At 45.7% G+C, this 21,018-nt stretch overlaps 1 protein-coding gene across 1 annotated transcript in view; it reads right to left on the reverse strand.

Annotated features, from left to right (window-relative positions):
- Positions 1 to 1,093: 1,093 nt before the first annotated feature.
- dnase1l4.1 (deoxyribonuclease 1 like 4, tandem duplicate 1) overlaps positions 1,094 to 21,018 on the reverse strand; it is a 49,976-nt gene continuing 30,051 nt past the window's right edge. Inside the window, exons 6-9 of the mRNA XM_070894915.1 lie at positions 20,491 to 20,603; positions 6,554 to 6,711; positions 4,423 to 4,519; positions 1,094 to 1,271 (exon numbers count right to left, since the gene is read on the reverse strand). Of these exons, the coding sequence (XP_070751016.1) occupies positions 1,215 to 1,271; positions 4,423 to 4,519; positions 6,554 to 6,711; positions 20,491 to 20,603 (425 nt within the window). The 3' untranslated portion in view covers positions 1,094 to 1,214. The remainder of the gene's footprint in view (positions 1,272 to 4,422; positions 4,520 to 6,553; positions 6,712 to 20,490; positions 20,604 to 21,018) is intronic.

Genomic DNA, 21,018 nt, shown 5'->3' on the forward strand with positions numbered 1-21,018 from the left:
ACGCATGTCTCACAGATCATTAGTGCAGGTTTCCAGATTACTAGTCCAGTAACATAACCATTATGCTACTGTGCCCATATGTAGTTAAAGAGCCGCAGTAGTGGTCACCCCTGCCCACTGTCAGCTAGCATGGGGCCACAAATGAGGAAATAAATAAAATACATTGAAAAAAAAGGAAGACGATGAAAGTGTAAATTGTTGCACCTATAGCAACGCACTGACAGGCCAATAGTTCGATCTGCAATGCCTCAAACAGTTGCTGACTTTTTAGAGGGACTGAGCAGAGGCGAGTTGCTTTGTAACAAAGGGAAAAGTTAAGGAAAGTTATTCGAGAGTAAACGGATACTTCAGTGCCCCAGCAGGTTTTGTCCAAGGTTTGTAGCACAGCTTACTCCAGTATAGCGCTACAACTTCAGTTTGCATTTCAGGCGAATCATCTGATGATCCTGAATATAGTGAGCGCAAGCCTGGTCATTGATGACATACAGCATTCCCTGATTGATTAATGGCCATTTCCAGCATGTAACCCAACATCAATTAGGAGCAACGTGTAGGTGTGAGTTCCCAATTTCAGACTATCGTAAGGGAGAGGTGGGTGCAACAACAACAACTTGTATTTATATAGCGCCTTTAACATAGTGAAATGTCCCAAGGCGCTTCACAGGAGTGTTAATGTGATAAAAATTTTAAACCGAGCTGCATGAGTAGAAATTAGCACAGGTGACCAAAAGCTTGGTCAAAGAGGTATGTTTTAAGGAGCATCTTGAAGGAGGAAAGAGAGGTGGACAGGTTTAGAGTGGGAGTTCCGGAGCTTGGGGCCGAGGCAACAGAAGGCACGGCCACCAATGATTGAGCGATTATAATCAGGGATGCTCAAGAGGGCAGAATTAGAGGAGTGCAGACATCTCAGAGGGGTTGTGGGGCTGGATGTGATGGATGCAGACAAAGACAAACCTTGACAGAACAATATTTCCCTTCCCCTGGTTCTGCCTTAAATTGGTGTATATGTACATCGGACCGATAGATTGCACTCATAACTGATTCAACCCAGACAACACTGATTGTGTGGAACATCAATTAAATCATTTGTGCACATTAGATAGAATTAAACAGAGTCTACACCACAGAAACAGGCCATTCGGCCCAACAGGTTTATGCTCCACTCGAGTGCTGTCCTGTTCACTGATGCTGTCCAGGTCAGGTTCACTTCTCTCCTACTTGACCAATTTGAGTTCCACCTCAACAGGGTAGTGATCACTGACTTCCAAAGTCTGATCATAAAAGAAAAATATGGTTATTACCCTGGCTACTTCGTGCATTACCAATTAAGTAAAAGTAATGGCCGGGGTGCTGGCGCAGAACACTATGCGAATACCGCCCTGCCCCCACCCCACGCCTGCACTGTTCCCACCGCGCAGAGGGATTATATCGAATATACAGCACAGAAACAGGCCATTCAGCCCAACCAGTCCATGCTGGCGTTTATGCTCCAATCGAGCCTCCTCATGTCTTTCCTCATCTAACTCTATCAGCATCACCCTCCATTCCCTTCTCACTCATATGCTTGACCAGCCTCCCCTTAAATACATCTATACTATTCACCACTTCCTGTGGTAGCATGTTCCACATTCTCATCACTCTGGGTAAAGAAGTGTCTTCTGAATTTCTTATTTGATTTCTTGGTGACTATCTAGTATTGATAATATTACACTGTCCATGGCTCCAAACACTCCTTTCAGGTGAAACAGCAATTTATTTGTACTTTTAATTGAATATACTGTATTTGCTGTTCACAATGCGGTCTACTCTACACTGGGGAGACCAAACGCAGATTGTGCGGGTCGCTTTGCAGAACATAAGAACAAAAGAAATAGGAGCAGGAGTAGGCAATGCGGCCCCTCGAGCCTGCTCCGCCATTCAATAAGATCATGGTTGATCTGATCATGGACTCAGCTCCACTTCCCCGCCCGCTCCCCATAACCCCTTATCCCCTTATTGTTTAAGAAACTGTCTATCTCTGTCTTAAATTTATTCAATGTCCCAGCTTCCACAGCTCTCTGAGGCAGCGAATTCCACAGATTTACAACCCTCAGAGAGAAGAAATTTCTCCTCATCTCAGTTTTAAATGGGCGGTCCCTTATTCTAAGATCATGCCCCCTAGTTCTAGTCTCCCCCATCAGTGGAATAATCCTCTCTGCGTCCACCTTGTCAAGCCCCCTCATAATCGTACACGTTTTGACAAGAACACCTCTCATTCTTCTGAATTCCAATGAGTAGAGGCCCAACCTACTCAACCTTTCCTCATAAGTCAACCCCTCATCCCCGGAATCAACCTAGTGAACCTTCTCTGAACTGCCTCCAAAGCAGGTATATCCTTTCGTAAATATGGAAACCAAAACTGCACGCAGTATTCCAGGTGTGGCCTCACCAATATCTTATATAGCTGTAGCAAGACTTCCCTGCTTTTATATTCCATCCCCTTTGCAATAAAAGCCAAGATACCATTGGGCTTCTTGATCACTTGCTGTACCTGCATACTATCCTTTTGTGTTTCATGCACAAGTACCCCCAAGTCCCGCTGTACTGCGGCACTGTGCCATCTTTCTCCATTTAAATAATAACTTGCTCTTTGACTTTTTTCTGCCAAAGTGCATGACCTCACACTTTCCGACATTATGCTCCATCTGCCAAATTTGTGCCCACACACTGAGCCTGTCTATATCCTTTTGCAGATTTTTTGTTTCCTCCTCACACATTGCTTTTCCTCCCATCTTTATACCGTCAGCAAACTTGGCTGCATTACACTTAGTCCCTTCTTCCAAGTCGTTAATATACATTGTAAATAGTTGGGGTCCCAGCACTGATCCCTGCGGCACCCCACTCGTTACTGGTTGCCAACCAGAGAATGAACCATGTATCCCGTCTCTCTGTTTTCTGTTAGTTAGCCAATCCTCTATCCATGCTAATATTTTACCCCCAACCCCATGAGCTCTTATCTTGTGCAGTAACCTTTTATGTGGCACCTTGTCAAATGCCTTCTCGAAGTCCAAATACACCACATCCACTGGTTCCCCTTTATCCACCCTGTTCGTTACATCCTCAAAGAACTCCTTAAAATTTGTTAAACATGACTTCCCCTTCATAAATCCATGCTGACTGCCTGACTGAATTATGCTTTTCCAAATGTCCTGCTACTGCTTCTTTAATAATGGACTCCAACATTTTCCCAACCACAGATGTTAGGCTAACTGGTCTATAGTTTCCTGTTTTTTGTCTGCCTTCTTTTTTAAATAGGGGCATTACATTTGCAGTTTTCCAATCTGCTGGGACCTCCCCAGAATCCAGGAAACTTTGGTAGATTACAACCTATGCACCTCATCTTTTGTTTAGGCACTTTACAGCCTTCTGGACTCAACATCGAGTTCAACAATTTCAGACCATAATCTCGGCCCATATTTTTTTCCGTTTCCTCCTTTTTTTTTTACAAACCCCCACCCCCCTTTTCTTTTCTCTCTGATTCCCACGAAAGCTGGTGACGATTCTGCTATTCACACCCTATGTAGACTCATCTTTTGTTTCCTAACTTGTGCCATTACTATCTCATTTTTGCTCATCATCACTTTTGTCTCTCAAATCTCTCCTGCCTTCCACCCTATCACAGACCTTCCCTTTTGTTCTTTCCTCCCCTCCCCCATTACTAATTCCCTGGTCTCGTCCTCTAAGGGACCAACATTTACTTCAGCCACTCTTTTCCTTTTTATATACCTATAAAAACTCTTGCTATCTGTTTTTATATTTTGTATTAGTTTACTTTCATAGTCTATCTTCCCTTTCTTAATCACTTTTTTAGTCGTTCTTTGCTGGCTTTTAAAAGCTTCCCAGTCTTCTGGCCTCCCACTAGTGATAAGGGGATAAGGGGTTATGGGGAGCGGGCAGGGAAGTGGAACTGAGTCCATGACCAGATCAGCCATGATCTTATTAAATGGCGGAGCAATCAGTCCGGTGAAATGGCGGGTCACAGACCCGAAACGTTAACTCTATTTCTGTCCGGACCTGCTGAGATTTCCAGCATTTTCTGTTTTTATTTCACATTCCAGCATCCGCAGTATTTTGCTTTTGTATCTTATATCGATGGCCTCTAGTTATGCTCTTCCCCACAAGTAGAAACACTCTCTCTGTATCCACTCTATCAAAACATGTCATAATTTTAAAGACCTCTATCAGGTCAGCCTTCAGCCTTTTATTTCAAGAGAAAAGAGATCCAGCCTGTTCATCCTGTCCTGATAGGTATACCCTCGCATTTCTGGTATCATCCTTGTAAATCTTTTTTTCACCCTCTCCAGTGCCTCTGTATACTTTTAAAACTGGATTAAAATCTGCCCTTAAAACTCAATTCACAAAATCTGTTACCATCTGGCCTACCTGCTCGTCAGTCAGTTTCAGTGCTTCCTGGAAGTCGAAGGGCTTTGCGGAACTTGGAACAATCCCCTGATAAAACGTATCGCCATAAACGACAATTCTGTCAACAACAACAGGCACAGTCAGAGACAGTGCCAGAAGCAGTGTAAACAGAGAATTCTCTGTGGACTCCGCACACATCAATAGAAATGCTGCATTGCAACAAGACACTTTATACAGGAAACTAAAACAGTATATATTGTTAAGGAGTGCGATCTTATCCAAGACTGTTTCGTTTAGCGCGAGGTGCACTCATTTTGATTTAATGCTGACATACCATATGTATTTCACTCCTGAGAACAAATGCCGCTCCATATGCTTACATGGATTTGTGATCCATCTTATTCTTTTTGTTCATAATCTCATTCCTTATATTTCCCCAGTGTTGACAGCTCTGTCGGCTCCTGTCTCCCAGAGCGAGTTCAAAGTTTTCTCTTTTAAAAGTCCTTTCCCTTTGAGTGGAATTGTGTTTGACGTTGCTGGCATGAACCCTTTCCCCATATATGACCGAGGTAGTTAGGATTTTTGCCATATAGTTAATGAAAACGAAACCATTTTACATAGGTGGCATCTTGGTACAGGGTTTTCGGCAGGGAGATAATTGCTGTCCCAGTGGAGGAAGGGAACAAGTAGAGGTGAAGCGTGTCCTCAAAGAAGTGGGGAGAAAATGAATGAGCACATCAACCAGGGCTGCTCTTTCACATCGAACAGCCGGTTCGAGAAGGGCAATGCCACATGTCCGGGGCGGATGGGGGTGGTTGCAAGCTGGCTGCTTCCTCTTTCCCGAGTCTAGAACTAAGGGGGCGTAGTCTCAGGATAAGGGGTAGGCCATTTAAGACTGAGATGAGGAGGAATTTCTTCACTCAGAGGATTGTGAATCTTTTGGATGCTCAGTCGCTTGAGTATATTCAAGGCTGAGATAGATATGTTTTTTGGACTTTGGGGAAATCAAGGGATATGGGAATCCGGCGGGAATGTGGAGTTGAGCCATGACCTTATTGAATGGCAGAGCAGGCTCGAGGGGTCGTACGGCCGACTCCTGCTCCTTATTCTTATGTTCTCTCATGCCTAGAATGATAGGCAATACAATTTTAGTTTGCATTCCCACCTTCAAGTCAGAAGATTGAGGATTCAAGCCCAATTCGAACTTGAGCACCATGCTTAAAATGGCCCTTCAGTGCTGCACTGAGAGACATCTCGTCAAGAATTTAAACTCTCCCTGTTCAGGTGGATGTAGAAAAAAAATCTGACGACACTGTTTGAAGACCAGAAACTGTCGTGGAGCCAAAATACATACCGGTTTGTAAAACTCAAGTGGATAAATATCTACAAGAGAACAATTTTAAAGGATGCAGGTTAAAAACGGGGGAATGGGACTGAGTAGAAAGCTCATTCAGGTCTCATGTTGTGTGGAAAATGTTATGATTCAATGAGTTACATTAATTATGGATTAATATTGCATACAGCACAACAGATGGCCAGCAGTGAGTTACATAAAGAATATCCCATGCTGGCAGTAAGTTTTTATTAAAGGTACCTTCGGGAACGGCAGCCTGAATGAAGGTAATAATATAACAGTATTCTAGCCTTAGAATTTTTTTTGTGAAAGCAATCCATGGGGAAAAGACTACGTGAATAATACATCAACTTGTTGCTGGCAGTAACCCTTCAGGTCTTCTTTTAATGAGATGGTGATGTTAAGTGTACATAGCAACCAGGAAGGAGGCTGAGGAGGTGACTCACCTCGGGCAGCATGCACAGTGGCAGGGAAGTGCATTGAAGGTCCCTTGCTCCAGCTAGGTTAGCAGAAAGGGAAGACTGCTGGCACCCAGGCGATTCTGGGAGGGTGGCCGGAAAATTAGTGGGGCAGCAGTCGCTCAGAGCCACTTTCACACCTCTTCATGGGCAGTCAGAAATCCTGCCCATCTCCTCAGCTGGAAAATTACATGTAGTGGAGGGGAGGGAAGGCTCCTTCAAAAAATGGGGGAAGTAAATAACTGTAAAGGATGATGGGGAGGAGGAGGGAACCAGGCAATTAAGCAAGGACTTTGAACAGACTCTGTTCTCGTCCCAGGCTTGTGATCTGTTGCTTCACCTGTCATAGGCCTGGTCCGTCTTTTCATTTGCGGTCGTGTCCTCGTCATCCCCAATGAGCCAGTGGAACTTCTTATCTGTTCGGATCCGGATCGTCTTCATCTTCTTCTTCGATACGTACCTGCCGTCAGCATTGAAGTCTCCAAGTATCATGATGTTCTGTGGAAAGAGGAAGCTGTCAGGTGAGATGTGACACAAGGATAGCCCCTCCTGTGCGGTGTCTCATTGAATGAAGCCAGCTGAACTTAGAAATAACTGGTGGTGATATTAATGGATGTGCTTGTAATCCTCTGCTCACTATTTTAACGCAGTAACTCATTTACTTTAAATCGGTTAACTGCTCTCCAAAAAATAAATATCATACAAACGCATTAAGCATTGAATACATTCAGTCATTCCCAGGCTTAAATGTCTTATTTTTAGTAATGTTTAAATGACACTGTAATGCTTTCCATTCTTCCACAGGATTTTTATTTATCCCAAAATATTTCTTTTGATATTTTTAAGTAGTTACTTTATTGGCCCCTTATTGCAGCCGGTCCTAACTCACTACCGTGCTTGACAGTGTCCTGTAAGCAGTGATGCCAACATTGAGGAGAAGATTTGGGATGATGAAGTTAGGCAGATTGCAAACCCACTAAAGCAAAGGGAGTTGAGCGCTCCTGATGGCCAAGTCCTGAAAGGCGCCACTTTGTGTCAGCCACGGCTCTGGGTCAGAAGGTTGTGGGTGCAAGTCCCACTCCAGAGCAATTAATGAATATGATATAATTGTCGTCACGGAGACATGGCTCCAGGGTGACCAAGGTTGGGATCTCAACATCCAGGAATATTACATTCAGGAAGGATAGACAGATAGGAAAAGGAGGTGTGGTAGCGTTGCTGGTTAAAGAGGAAATTAACACAATAGTAAGGAAGGACATTAGCTTGGATGATGTGGAATCTGTATGGGTGGAGCTGCGGAATACCAAAGAGCAGAAAACGCTAGTGGGAGTTGTGTACAGACCATCAAACAATAGTAGTGAGGTTGGGGACAGCATCAAACAAGAAATTAGGGATGCTTGCAATAAAGGTACAACAGTTATTATCATGGTTGACTTTAATCTACATATAGATTGGGCTAACCAAACTGATAGCAATACGGTGGAGGAGGATTTCCTGGAGTGTATTAGGGATCGTTTTCTAGACCAATATGTCGAGGAACCAACTAGAGGGCTGGCCATCCTAGACTGGGTGATGTGTAATGAGAAAGGACTAATTAGCAATCTTGTTCTGTGAGGCCCCTTAGGGAAGAGTGACCATAATATGGTAGAATTCTTTATTAAGATGGAAAGTGACACAGTTAATTCAGAGACTAGGGTCCTGAACTTAAGGAAAGGTAACTTCGATGGTATGAGATGTGAATTGGCTAGAATAGACTGGCAAATGAAACTTAAAGGGTTGGCGGTGGATAGGCAATGGCAGACATTTAAAGATCACAAGGATGAACTTTAACAATTGTACATCCCTGTCTGGAATAAAAATAAAATGGGGAAGGTGGCTCAACCGTGGCTAACAAAGGAAATTAAGGATAGTGTTAAATCCAAGGAAGAGGCATATAAATTGGCCAGAAAAAGCAGAAAACCTGAGGATTGGGAGAAATTTAGAATTCAATAGAAGAGGACAAAGGGTTTAATTAGGAGGGGGAGAATAGAGTATGAGAGGAAGCTTTCCGGGAACATAAAAACTGACTGCAAAAGCTTCTATAGATATGTGAAGAGAAAAAGATTAGTGAAGACAAACGTAGGTCCCTTGCAGTCAGGTTCAGGTGAATTTATAATGGAGAACAAAGAAATGGCAGACCAGTTGAACAAATACTTTGATATCTGTCTTCACGAAGGAAGACACAAATAACCTTCCGGAAATACTAGGGGACCGAGGGTCAAGTGAGAAGGAGGAACTGAAGGAAATCCTTATTAATCAGGAAATTGTGTTAGGGAAATTGATGGGATTGAAGGCCGATAAATCCCCGGGACCTGACAGTCTGCATCCCAGAGTACTTAAGGAAGTGGCGCTAGAAATAGTGGATGCATTGGTGATCATTTTCCAACAGTCTATCGACTCTGGATCAGTTCCTATTGACTGGAGGGTAGCTAATGTAACAGCACTTTTTAAAAAGGAGGGAGAGAGAAAACTGGTAATTATAGACCAGTTAGCCTGACATCAGTAGTGGGGAAAATGTTGGAATCAATTATTAAAGATGAAATAGCAGCGCATTTGGAAAGCAGTGACAGGATCGGTCCAAGTCAGCATGGATTTATGAAAGGGAAATCATGCTTGACAAATCTTCTGGAATTTTTTGAGGATGTAACTAGTAGAGTGGACAAGGGAGAACCAGTGGATGTGGTGTATTTGGACTTTCAAAAGGCTTTTGACAAGGTCCGCACAAGAGGTTGATGTGCCAAATTAAAGCACATGGTATTGAGGGTAATGTATTGACCTGGATAGAGAACTGGTTGGCAGACAGGAAGCAGAGAGTCGGGATAAACGGGTCCTTTTCAGAATGGCAGGCAGTGACTAATGGGGTGCCCCCGCAGGGCTCAGTGCTGGGACCCCAGCTCTTTACAATATACATTAATAATTTAGATGAAGGAATTGAGTGTACTATCTCCAAGTTTGCAGATGACACTAAGCTGGGTGGCGGTGTGAGCTGTGAGGAGGACGCTAAGAGGCTGCAGGGTGACTTGGACAGGTTAGGTGAGTGGACAAATGCATGGCAGATGCAGTATAATGTGGATAAATGTGAGGTTATCCACTTTGGTGACAAAAACACGAAGGCAGAATATTATCTGAATGGTGACAGATTAGGAAAAGGGGAGGTGCAACGAGACCTGGTTGTCATGGTACATCAGTCATTGAAAGTTGGCATGCAGGTACAGCAGGCGGTGAAGAAGGCAAATGGTATGTTGGCCTTCATAGCTAGGGGATTTGAGTATAAGAGCAGGGAGGTCTTAATGCAGTTGTACAGGGCCTTGATGAGGCCTCACCTGGAATATTGTATTCAATTTTGGTCTCCTAATCTGAGGAAGGACGTTCTTGCTGTTGAGGGAGTGCAGCGAAGGTTCACCAGACTGATTCCTGGGATGGCAGGACTGATGTATGAGGAGAGATTGGATCGACTGGGCCTGTATTCACTGGAGTTTAGAAGGGTGAGAGGGGATCTCAGAGAAACATATAAAATTCTAATGTGACTGGACAGGTTAGATGCAGGAAGAATGTTCCTGATGTTGGGAAAGTCCAGAAACAGAGGACACAGTCTAAAGATAAGGAGTAAGCCATTTAGGACGGAGATGAGGAGAAACTTCTTCACTCAGAGAGTTGTTAACCTATGGAATTCCCTACCGCAGAGAGTTGTTGATGCCAGTTCATTGGATATATTCAAGAGAGAGTTAGATATGGCCCTTACGGCTAAAGGGATCGAGGGGTATGGAGAGAAAGCAGGAAAGGGGGACTGAGGTGAATGATCAGCCATGATCTTATTGAATGGTGGTGCAGGCTCAAAGGGCCGAAAGGCCTACTCCTGCACTTATTTTCTATGTTCTATGTTTCTATGTTTCCAGAGACTTGAGTGCAAAAATCTACACTGATTCCCAGTGCAGTACTAAGGGAGCGCTGCACTATCGAAGGTGCCATCTTTTGGATGGGACGTTAAACTGAGACCCTGTGGAAGTAAAAGATCCCATGGCACTATTTGAAAGAGGAACAGGGGAGTTATCCCTGGTGTCCTGCCCAATATTTATCCCTCAATCAACATCACTAAAATAACAGATTATTTGATCTTTATCGCGTTGCTTTTTGTGGGAGCTTGCTGTGCGCAAATTGGCTGTCGCGTTTCCTACATTACAACAGTGACTACACTCCAAAAGTACTTAATTAGCTGTAAAGCGCTTTGGGGCGTCCGGTGGCCGTTAAAGACGCTATATAAATGCAAGTCTTTCTTGTTTGGTTTTTGGTGTGGTACTGAGCCATCAGGAAGCTCATCAGGTTTGATCCGGCGTCAGTGGTGAGTTTGCCGACCTCAGTTGGAACAGGCATTAGAGATGCTACCATGTGCTTTGGTGCCTCAGGGTTAGACAGTGGCAAAATAAGCCAGGGTTTCTTCACCTGATCGCCAGCTAACGATACCCATGTGGGGCTCGTCTCTGACGCCCCTGCGACCTGTCAGGCATCCTGCCGACATTCATCCTCCATGCCCATACATTGGCCGAGACCCTAGAAGGTATCCGTGGGAGGCATGGCTCATGTTGGAAAAATGTTGGAGGACATAAATGGCGGTGCAATTGTTTTTTTTAAAGAGTGACACGAAAAAGAATAGGTTCCATTTTTAAACCACACTGGACTGTTCACTCCTAATGAGTGAGACTTGTCAGATCTTAGAAACATAGAAAACATAGAAAATAGGTGCAGGAGTAGGCCATTCGGCCCTTCTAGCCTGCACCGCCATTCAATGAGTTCATGGCTGAACATTCAACTTCAGTACCCCATTCCTATAGAAACATATCTTCACACACTTCCTAGGCCACACTGCACGTGGTCTTCTCAATCCCAAGCAATTTTATGTGGTGACCCTTTGGGATAGCAGTAGAATTACTCTTGAACAAAAGCAAACTACTCTTACACTCAGGGTGGCTGAGATAGCCCATGGGGCTTTAAATCTCTGAGTAGCGTCAAAAATAAGTTCTGGGATTATTTTTTACAATTTTCTCCTCCCCTCTCCTAGTGGTGCCGGCTTCTCCCGGGGTGCAGTTCCAAAGATGCAGCAGTCCTTCCGTTCCTTTACTTGTCCCATTACTATCTCCTTTTGCCTCACATCATCGTCCCTTTTGTCATTTCATCTCTCCTGCCTTCCATCCTATCAGAGGACTTCCCGTTTGTTCTTTCCTCCCCTCCCCCTTTCCCTGCCCTAACACCAGCTTAAAACCTGTTACATCTCTAACCTTTTTCAGTTCTGATCTGAAATGTTGACTCTGTTTCTCTCTCCACAGATGCTGCATGGCCTGCTGAGTATTTCCAGCATTTGCTGAATTACTCTTGAAATTCATTTGAATAGTTTATTCATAATCGTCAAATTTTGTTATGATTGCTGTATTCATAATTTTACCGCCAATAGTGCCATTTAAGGAACTATATGCAGTCGCTGGAATTCTCATTTGTCATCAATATAAAATAAGTCACCAAGAAATCAAATAGGGAATTCAGAAGAAACTTCTTTACCCAGAGAGTGGTGAGAATGTGGAACTTGCTATCACAGGGAGTGGTTGAAGTGAATAGTATAGATGCATTTAAGGGGAGGCTGGATAAGCATATGAGGAAGAGGGTTATACTGATACATTTAGATGAAGAAGAATGGGAGGAAGCTCTGGTGGAACATAAACACCGGCATGGACTGGTTGGGCAGATTGGTCTGTTTCTGTGCCATATATCCTATGTAATGCTATGTAAAAGGAGACAAGAGTAGATATGAGATTGTTGGACCCATTTCCCAATTAAAACCACCTTCTATTGTACATTCTGAATCACACTGATATCACAGTGTAATTCTCCCACCAGGGCCAATTCTGATACATGTGAATTTAATGTTACCATTCCTGTGCATGCTCTTTTGTTCATTTCCTCCCACCTCACCCACCCACCATACCAAGTCTGGCAGTTGTCACTTCCTTCCACAGATATCCCTGCCAATCTGCAGTTTCTACCCTCCCTCCCTCCCATATTGGTTTCTCTGATCTTAATCTGCACCATCTGCCTCCATCTGTCACTTCCACTCCAGTCTAACGTTCCCTTTCATCACTTTTGCCTGCTGCATTTTTCAAGTTCCACCTTCTCATTATTCCCAAAATTTTGTCTGTCCATCTATTTTGTATGCTTTGATTGGTCTATCAACCTGAATTTTCTCCCACCTCCTTGGCCCAGCACATTTCTTTGACAGGACTGTTGATCAGTGAGTGCGAATCAGGACAGGGCCCCAGCCATCTGAGTCATCATTGGGGCTATGGCATTGTTTCTTGACATGAAGATATTAGGACCACCTGCAACCAGCATTCAGTCCCGTAGGTTCTAGGTGCGATAAACTGTGCAGTGATCTGGTCAGACCACACCTTTAGTACTGTGTCCTGTTCTGAGGACCCAGGCACAAGGGGAGACATTCAAGCACTGAAGGCAGTGCAGAAAAGACCAGAGGTCTGTTCCATAGTGTCAGAGAGCTGAGCTATGCGGAAACACTTGGGAACTAGTTTTCAGTTAGGAAAGGAGCAATCTGAGACGTTTATAAGATAGTAAATGGTATGGAAGGGGTAAATCCGAAACACAACAACAACAACTTGTATTTATACAGCGCCTTTAACGTAGTGAAACGTCCCAAAGCGCTTCACAGGAGTATTATGCAATAAAATTTGACACTGAGCAGCATAAGTAGAAATTAGCGCAGGTGACCAAAAGCTTGGTCAAAGATGTAGGCTTTAAGGAGCGTCTTGAAGGAGGAAAGAGAGGTAGAGAGGTGGAGAGGTTAGACAGGGAATTCCATAGCTTGGGGCCTAGGCAACAGATTACAATCAGGGATGCTCAGGAGGGCAGAGGTGGAGGAGCGCAGATATCTTGGGGGGTTGTTGGGATGGAGGAGATTACAGACTTAGGGAGGGGCGAGGCCATGGAGAGATTTGAAAATAAGGGTGAGAATTTTGAAATTGAGGCTTTGCTTAACCAGAAGCCAATGTAGGTCAACGAGCACAGGGGTGATGAGTGAGCGAGACTTGTTGCGAGTTAGGACACGGGCAGCCAGGTTTTGGATCACCTCTAGTTTACGTAGGGTAGAATGTGGGAGGCCAGCCAGGAGTGCATTGGAATAGTCAAGTCTCGAGGTAACAAAGGCATGGATGAGGGCTTCAGCAGCGAATAAGCTGAGGCAAGGGTGGAGACAGGCGATGCTACGGAGGTGGAAATAGATGGTCTTAGTTATGCTGTGGATATGTGGTCGAAAGCTCACTTCAGGGTCAAATATGACACCAAGATTGCAAATAGTCTGTTTCAGCCTCAGACAGGAGTTGGGGAGTGGGATGGAGTCAGTGTCTAGGGAATGGAGTTTGTGACAGGGACTGAAAATGATGGCTTTGGTCTTCCCAATATTCAGTATTCTGCTCATCCAGAACTGGAGATCGGACTAGCAATCTGACAGTCTGAAAAGGCCACATAGTCCGCATGCCAGACACGAGACTCCCAAAGCAAATGCTCTACTCGGAGCTCCTTCACAGCAAACGAGCCAAAGGTGGGCAATGGAAACGCTACAAGGACACCCTCAAAGCCTCCCTAATAAAGTGCGACATCCCCACTGACACCTGGGAGTCCCTGGCCCAAGACCGCCTAAGTGGAGGAGCTGCATCCGAGAGGACATTGAGCACCTCGAGTCTCAACGCCGAGAGCATGCAGAAATCAAGCGCAGGCAGCAGAAAGAGCGTGCAGCAAACCAGTCCCACCCACCCCATCCCTCAACGACTATCTGTCCGCCTGTGACAGAGTCTGTGGCTCTCATATTGAACTGTTCAGCCACCAAAGAACTCACTTCAGGAGTGGAAGCAAGTCTTCCTCGATTCCGAGGGACTGTCTATGATGATGATGACAATTAAGAGACCATGGAGGAGTTGAGAGAAGTGGTAGTGAGGTAGAGCTGGGTGTCATCTGCGTACATGTGAAAACTGACGCCATGTTTCCGATGATGTTGCCAGGGGGTCACCAGAGGTAACGATGTGGGGGCGGGGAGAGAAGCCATTGCAGGTTATTCTCTAGCTACGATTAGATAGATAAGAATGGAACCAGGCGAGTGCAGTCCCACCCAGCTGGATGACAATGGAGAGGCATTGGAGAAGGATAGAGTGGTCAACAGTGTCAAAAGCTGCAGACAAGTCAAGAAGGACAAGGAGAGATAATTTGCCTTTGTCACTGTCACAAAGGAAGTCATTTGTGACTTTGATGAGAGCCATTTCGGTACTATGGCAGGCGTGGAAACCGGCTTGGAGGCTGTCATGTATCTTACATTATTATATATAACTGTATCCTAACATGCTATACATGACTGTAATAAGATATGACCTGTAACCACCAGCATACCTTACCACCAGGGGTGCACTTGCAAGAGACAGGTATATAAGGACAGGTCTCAGGCAAGTGTAGCATTCCAGAGCTGTGAAATAAAGGTGCAGGTCCAGAGTGACCCTGACTTCACTACATGCCTCGTGTGAATCTGTACTGAGGGGACAGGACTTTACAGTGGCGACGAGGATGGGATAAAAAGTACAATGCGGGAGACAATTGGGAGGACTTTATAGAAAGGCTCCAGCAAAGCTTTGTAACCAAAGACTGGTTAGGCGACGATAAGGCAGACAAGAGAAGAGCCCATCTCTTGACCAGCTGTGGCTCGAAAACATATGCTTTAATGAAGGATCTGTTGGCACCCGAGAAACCAGCAAGCAAGTCGTTTGAAGAATTGAGCACACTGGTAAGAGACCACCTGAAGCCAGAGAGCAGCCTACACATGGCCAGACACAGGTTCTACAACTACAGACGCTGTGTGGGCCAGAGCAGACCCAACTTCGTGGCGGAACTTCGGAGGTTGGCTAGTTTATGTGAGTTCTCCGATGAACTGAGGAGAGAAATGCTGAGAGACTTTTTCATTGAAGGAATAGGCCACGCAGGCATATTCCGAAAGCTCAGAGAGACCAAGAACCTGACCTTAGAGGCAGCAGCACTGGTTGCACAGACATTCTTGGTAGGGGAAGAAGAAACGAGGTTGATTTACAATGCAGGTACGACAACTAACAAAACATCGGAAGAAGAAGTTCACAGCACTAAACAAGCTGCTAGCCCCACACACAGACAAAACCGGGAGAACAGGCTCTCGATTGCAGGCAGAAGCCATCAAGAGCCACAGGAACGGCCGTTCACACCTCATCAACCCACAATGCGAGCAATCAACTACAGACTGAGGGAAGCTCAAGAGAGATCAGCCAGACGCAGCTCATTCTTTGGGAACTCTTTGAACAATGGAATAGGTCTGTGCTGTAGGTGTGGGGGTGGGCACTCGTCAAGGGGATGTCGATTTCAGCAGGCTGTTTGCAGAAATTGTGAATTTACAGGGCATTTGGCCCGTATGTGCAAAATAATGGCAGCTCGGCTGGTATACGAATTAGATGGGTCGGAAAGCGGACCAGAAGATGGTGGGGACAGTACCCGGGACACCGATGTACAGCGGGTCAACATGATCAATGGCCGCTGCTCCTACAACAGGACGCCTCCTATAATGATGAGGATCCTACTCAACAGGATATCTGTCAACATGGAGCTGGATATGGGAGCGAGTCAATCTCCCATGGGTGCTCAACAATTTGAACTGTGGCCGCATAAAAGAGACAGACCAAAACTCACAAGGGTCGACACCAAACTAAGGACCTATACCAAAGAAATCGTACCAGTCCTAGGCAGCGCCATGCTCTCTGTCACACACAAAGGGACAGTGAACCGACTTCCCCTGTGGATTGTCCCCGGAGACCCCCCAGCACTGCTGGGGAGAAGCTAGCTGGCAAAACTAAACTGGAAATGGGATGATGTCCATGCCATGTCATTAGGGGAACGGACCTCCTGCTCAACAGTTATAAAGCAATTTGAACATCTCTTTCAGCCAGATGTGGGCACTTTCAAAGGGGCCAAAGTCAAAATCTACATCACACAGGATGCTAGACCGGTCCATCACAAGGCCAGAGCTGTACCTTATGTGATGAGGGAAAAGATTGAACATGAACTAGACAGGCTTCTGTGGGAAGGCATTATATCACCTGTGGAATTTAGCGACTGGGCAAGTCCCATCATCCCAGTCATGAAGCCTGATGGATCCGTATGAATCTGTGGGGACTACAAATCTACCATAAACAGAGTCTCCCTACAGGACCAGTATCTGCTGCCCAGAGCGGAGGACTTATTTGTCACACTGGCTGGAAGTAAACTTTTCTCAAAATTAGACCTCACATCTGCGTATATGACGCAAGAATTGACCGAGGAATCCAAGCTACTCACCACCATCAACACACATCAAGGCCTTTTCATGTACAATAGATGCCCATTCGGCATCAGGTCGGCAGCTGCCATATTCCAGCGCAACATGGAGAGTCTGCTCAAGTCCATCCTGGGGACGGTTGTATTTCAAGACGACATACTTATCACGGGCAGGGACACCGACTCCCATCTCCGTAATTTGGAGGAAGTACTAAAGCGGTTGGATCGGGTAGGCCTACAAGTCAAGAAATCCAAGTGCCTGTTTCTCGCACCCGAGGTTGAATTTTTGGGCAGAAGGATTGCCGCTGATGGAATCCGCCCAACAGAGTCCAAAACAGAAGCAATTCGCCTGGCACCCAGGCCCCGGAATGTCTCAGAACTGCCGGCCTTTCTCGGGCTACTCAATTACTTTGGGAACTTTATGCAGAAATTAAGCACGCTGCTGGAGCCTCTCCACGTGCTACTCAGGAAGGGGTGCGATTGGTTTTGGGGGGGACGCCCAGGAACGCGCCTTCAATATGGCATGCAACCTTCTGTGTTCCAACAGTGTTTTGACTTTCTTTGACCCAGGTAAAAAGCTAGTTCTCACATGCGATGCGTCAGCGTATGGGGTCGGGTGCGTTTTGCAATATGTCAATAGCGCGGGCAAATTGCAACCCATAGCTTATGCCTCCAGGTTACTTTCGCGGGCGGAGCACGGGTACGGAATGGTAGAGAAGGAGGCGCTCGCGTGCGTGTAAGGTGTCAAAAAGATGCACCAATATCTTTTTGGGGTCAAGTTCGCGTTAGAAACCGACCACAATGCCCCACACGTTCCTCCTATCTGAGAGCAAGGCAATAAACGCCAACGCCTCGGTGCGAATTCAACGGTGGGCACTCACGCTGGCGTCCTACGACTATATCACAAGGCACAGACCAGGCACAGACAACTGTGCCGACGCGCTCAGCAGGCTACCCCTGGCGACCACGGAAGGGTCTGACGAACAGGACTGTGAGATAGTCATGGCAATCAATGCCTTTGAGTCCACAGGTTCGCCCATGACGGCTCACCAAATCAGAGCCTGGACGGCCAGCGACCCCACGTTATCCTTAGTAAAAAGATGTGTCCTAACCGGTGACTGGGCAGTGGCTCGTGATGCCTGCCCCGAGGAATTAAAACCCTTTCACAGGCGCATGCATGAGCTATCACTACAAGCAGAGTGCCTGATGTGGGGCAGCCGAGTAGTCATGCCTCTGCGAGGCAGAGAGGCATTTGTCCGGGAGCTCCACCGCGAGCACCCGGGGATCATTCTCATGAAGGCCATAGCCAGATCCCACGTCTGGTGGCCTAGTATTGATGCGGACTTGGAGCTCCGCGTCTGAAGGTGCACCATTTGTGCCCAACTCAGCAATGCCCCCAGGGAGGCTCCACTGAGCCCCTGGCCCTGGCCTACCAAACCGTGGTCGTGAATACACGTAGACTGTGCGGGCCCATTCATGGGCAAAATGTTCCTCGTAGTTGTAGATGCATTTTCAAAGTGGATCGAATGCACCATTTTAAACTCGAGCACAACCTCCACCACTGTGGAGAGCCTCGCAACCATGTTTGCAACGCACAGAATCCCTGACATATTGGTCAGTGACAATGGTCCGTGCTTCACCAACGCAGAATTCCAAGACTTCATAATTGACCATGGCATAAATCACGTCAAGACAGCACTGTTCAAGCCGGCCTCCAACGGCCAGGCGGAGAGAGCAGTGCAAATCATTAAACAAGGCATGCTTAAAATCCAAGATCCCACACTGCAGGGTCGCCTGTCGCGACTGCTGCTGGCATACAGATCTCGTCCGCACTCACTGACTGAGATCCCCCCCGCGCAACTGTTGATGAAAAGGACTTTAAAAACAAGGCTCTCATTAATCCTCCCAGACATGCACAAAATCATTGAGGCAAAGCGCCGTAAGCTGACTGAGTACCATGACAGAAATTCGAGGGGGAGATGGAATGAGATAGGGGACAAAATGTTTGTACTAAACTATGGCAGGGGTCCCAAATGGCTTGCAGGGACAGTAATGGGCAAGGAAGGAAACAGGCTACTGGTAGTACAAATGAACAATGGCAAAACCTGCCGGAGGCATGTAGACCAAGTCAAAAGCAGATTTACCAACAACACTGCGGAACCAGAGGCAGACTACAATGTGGAACTCGCACCACACCTGGTGGACAGACAGAGGGAACAACCTGAGGAAAGGGCAATCCCAACAGACAGCCCAGGCGAGTCAACAACAATCACACCTATCGAAACAAACAGCCCAGGCGAGATACCAGCAACCGCACCCAAAGAAAAACAGACACCAAGGCAAACAACTGAACCACAACTCAGACACTCTACGCGAGAGCATAGACGACCTGAGAGACTGAACCTATAAAGACAATAAGACCTTGGGGGAGGGTGATGTCATGTATCTTACATTAGTATATATAACTGTATCCTAACATGCTATACATGACTGTAATACAATATGACCTGTAACCACCAGCATACCTTACCACCAGGGGTGCACTTGCAAGAGACAGGTATATAAGGACAGGTCTCAGGCAAGTGCAGCATTCCAGAGCTGTGAAATAAAGGTGCAGGTCCAGAGTGACCTTAACTTCACTACATGCCTCGTGTGAATTTGTACTGGGGGGACAGGACTTTACAGAGGCATTCAAACATGTAAACTAGTAAAAGATAAATTTCAGACTTATCAGGAATTTCTTCTTCACACAGAGCATGATTGACACTTGTAATGGGGAGGAATTGTAAAATACTTCAGGATGGATGAACTAATATGAGCTGAATGGGCCTCCTAATCCATAATTACCTTGTAATTTTGTGAACTACAAGAGGGTAATTTGAACCAGGCTTGACTTATTATCAATTAGCAGGGAGCTGTCAATCTTTGCGAGGAATTTGAAAAGAAGCAGCACAAACAAGGCCGAGGAAAAGAAACAGAAGTAATGAATAAGGCACATCAGGAAAATGAGACACGGGGGCCAATCCAAGAGAGAAGAGGCAAACAGACAAAGAGCTACAACAAAAAGGAGCAAGGTGAATTAGAGAGGGAGGCACCTTAGGAGATGAAGTTATTGGGATTGGGAAAGTGACCAGGATGTTTACACATCATATTGAAATTCTACAACAACCTGCATTAAATGGCCAGAGAGTGAGTATATAACAGAATTCCAAACAAGAACAGTTCTGGTAAAGTGCGTTTTTCTTACATTTCGATGGGCTGTGTAAGAGGGGCTGATTGTAGTTTTTTAGTCCATCATTAGATGGTACCCTAATTTTCTAATTTCATTGTTGGGACTCTCAATCTTTACCATGTATTTTACTGAACCTTCAGCACAGTACAGTCTCGAGAGAGAGGGGAGACCTCTACTCTTCAGAGTGGGTTGGATACAAACCCAGATCCTGGAAGTGTAAAGACTGACTGTGTTCTGATCCACTTTGCCACCATCCCAAGTATCATCTGCAAATATCATACATGAACAGCAGGATTTGATTCCAGAAGTAAAATATAATTCTGAGGTAGGGACTAAATGGGACACGAGGTTAGGAGTCCATTTTCAGAGTTCCTATTCAGCAAAATAAGGGTTAATGTAGTCACTATATAATTAAAGTGAGCATGTGACTGTTGAGAGGCAGCTGGTGGTCACTGTGTGGTGGCCGTTGTCAAACATATGGGAGTGGGGCCGTGTAAAGTTACGGAGGTTGGCGAGTAACTTGTGCCATTTGATTGCGTGGCTTGTGCTGTAAAATCTAATACATAAATAGCACCTTTCTACATAGTTTTGCCTTCTAAAATGTATAGATACGAATAAATCTGGAAACATACCTCAATTTCCCACTCCTTTTTGATTTTCAGGACGACATCATAAAGTTCATCAATTTCCTTGACTGAATCCTCAGGGGTTGTGTGCTGAGGAATGAGCACAAAGTCCTGCACAGCTGAGAGCACAAGGAAACCCAAGCCAAAGTCAGTATAATGTATCAATTATCCAGTGTTTAATAAAACTCTCTAAGAGGGAGAAATTCAGTTGTGCCTCTATTCCCGGGCGGATCAGTACATTTTGCGCTGGCAAATGGTTTGCGTCTGCCGTCAATAAATTCATCAGCTGGGCCCGGAGTTTGGAGCGGAGCGCTAAGGGAGGGGATGCACTCTTTAGGGCGCTAGGCCAGCTGAGCAACCGAAAATCCCGAGCTAAACAGCCGGCCTTGGAGCGCCATAAGAGAGGCTGTGGGGGAGGGGGGGGGGGGAAACACTGAAAAAGACCCACCAAAAACACTCCCAATACATAACTCACACCACCACAACATAAATCGCAAAAATACCCCAAAAGCAATCACAGTTATCTGAGGTTGA

The sequence above is a fragment of the Pristiophorus japonicus genome, chromosome 12 (genome assembly GCF_044704955.1).
Source record: "Pristiophorus japonicus isolate sPriJap1 chromosome 12, sPriJap1.hap1, whole genome shotgun sequence".
NCBI lineage: Eukaryota > Metazoa > Chordata > Chondrichthyes > Pristiophoridae > Pristiophorus > Pristiophorus japonicus.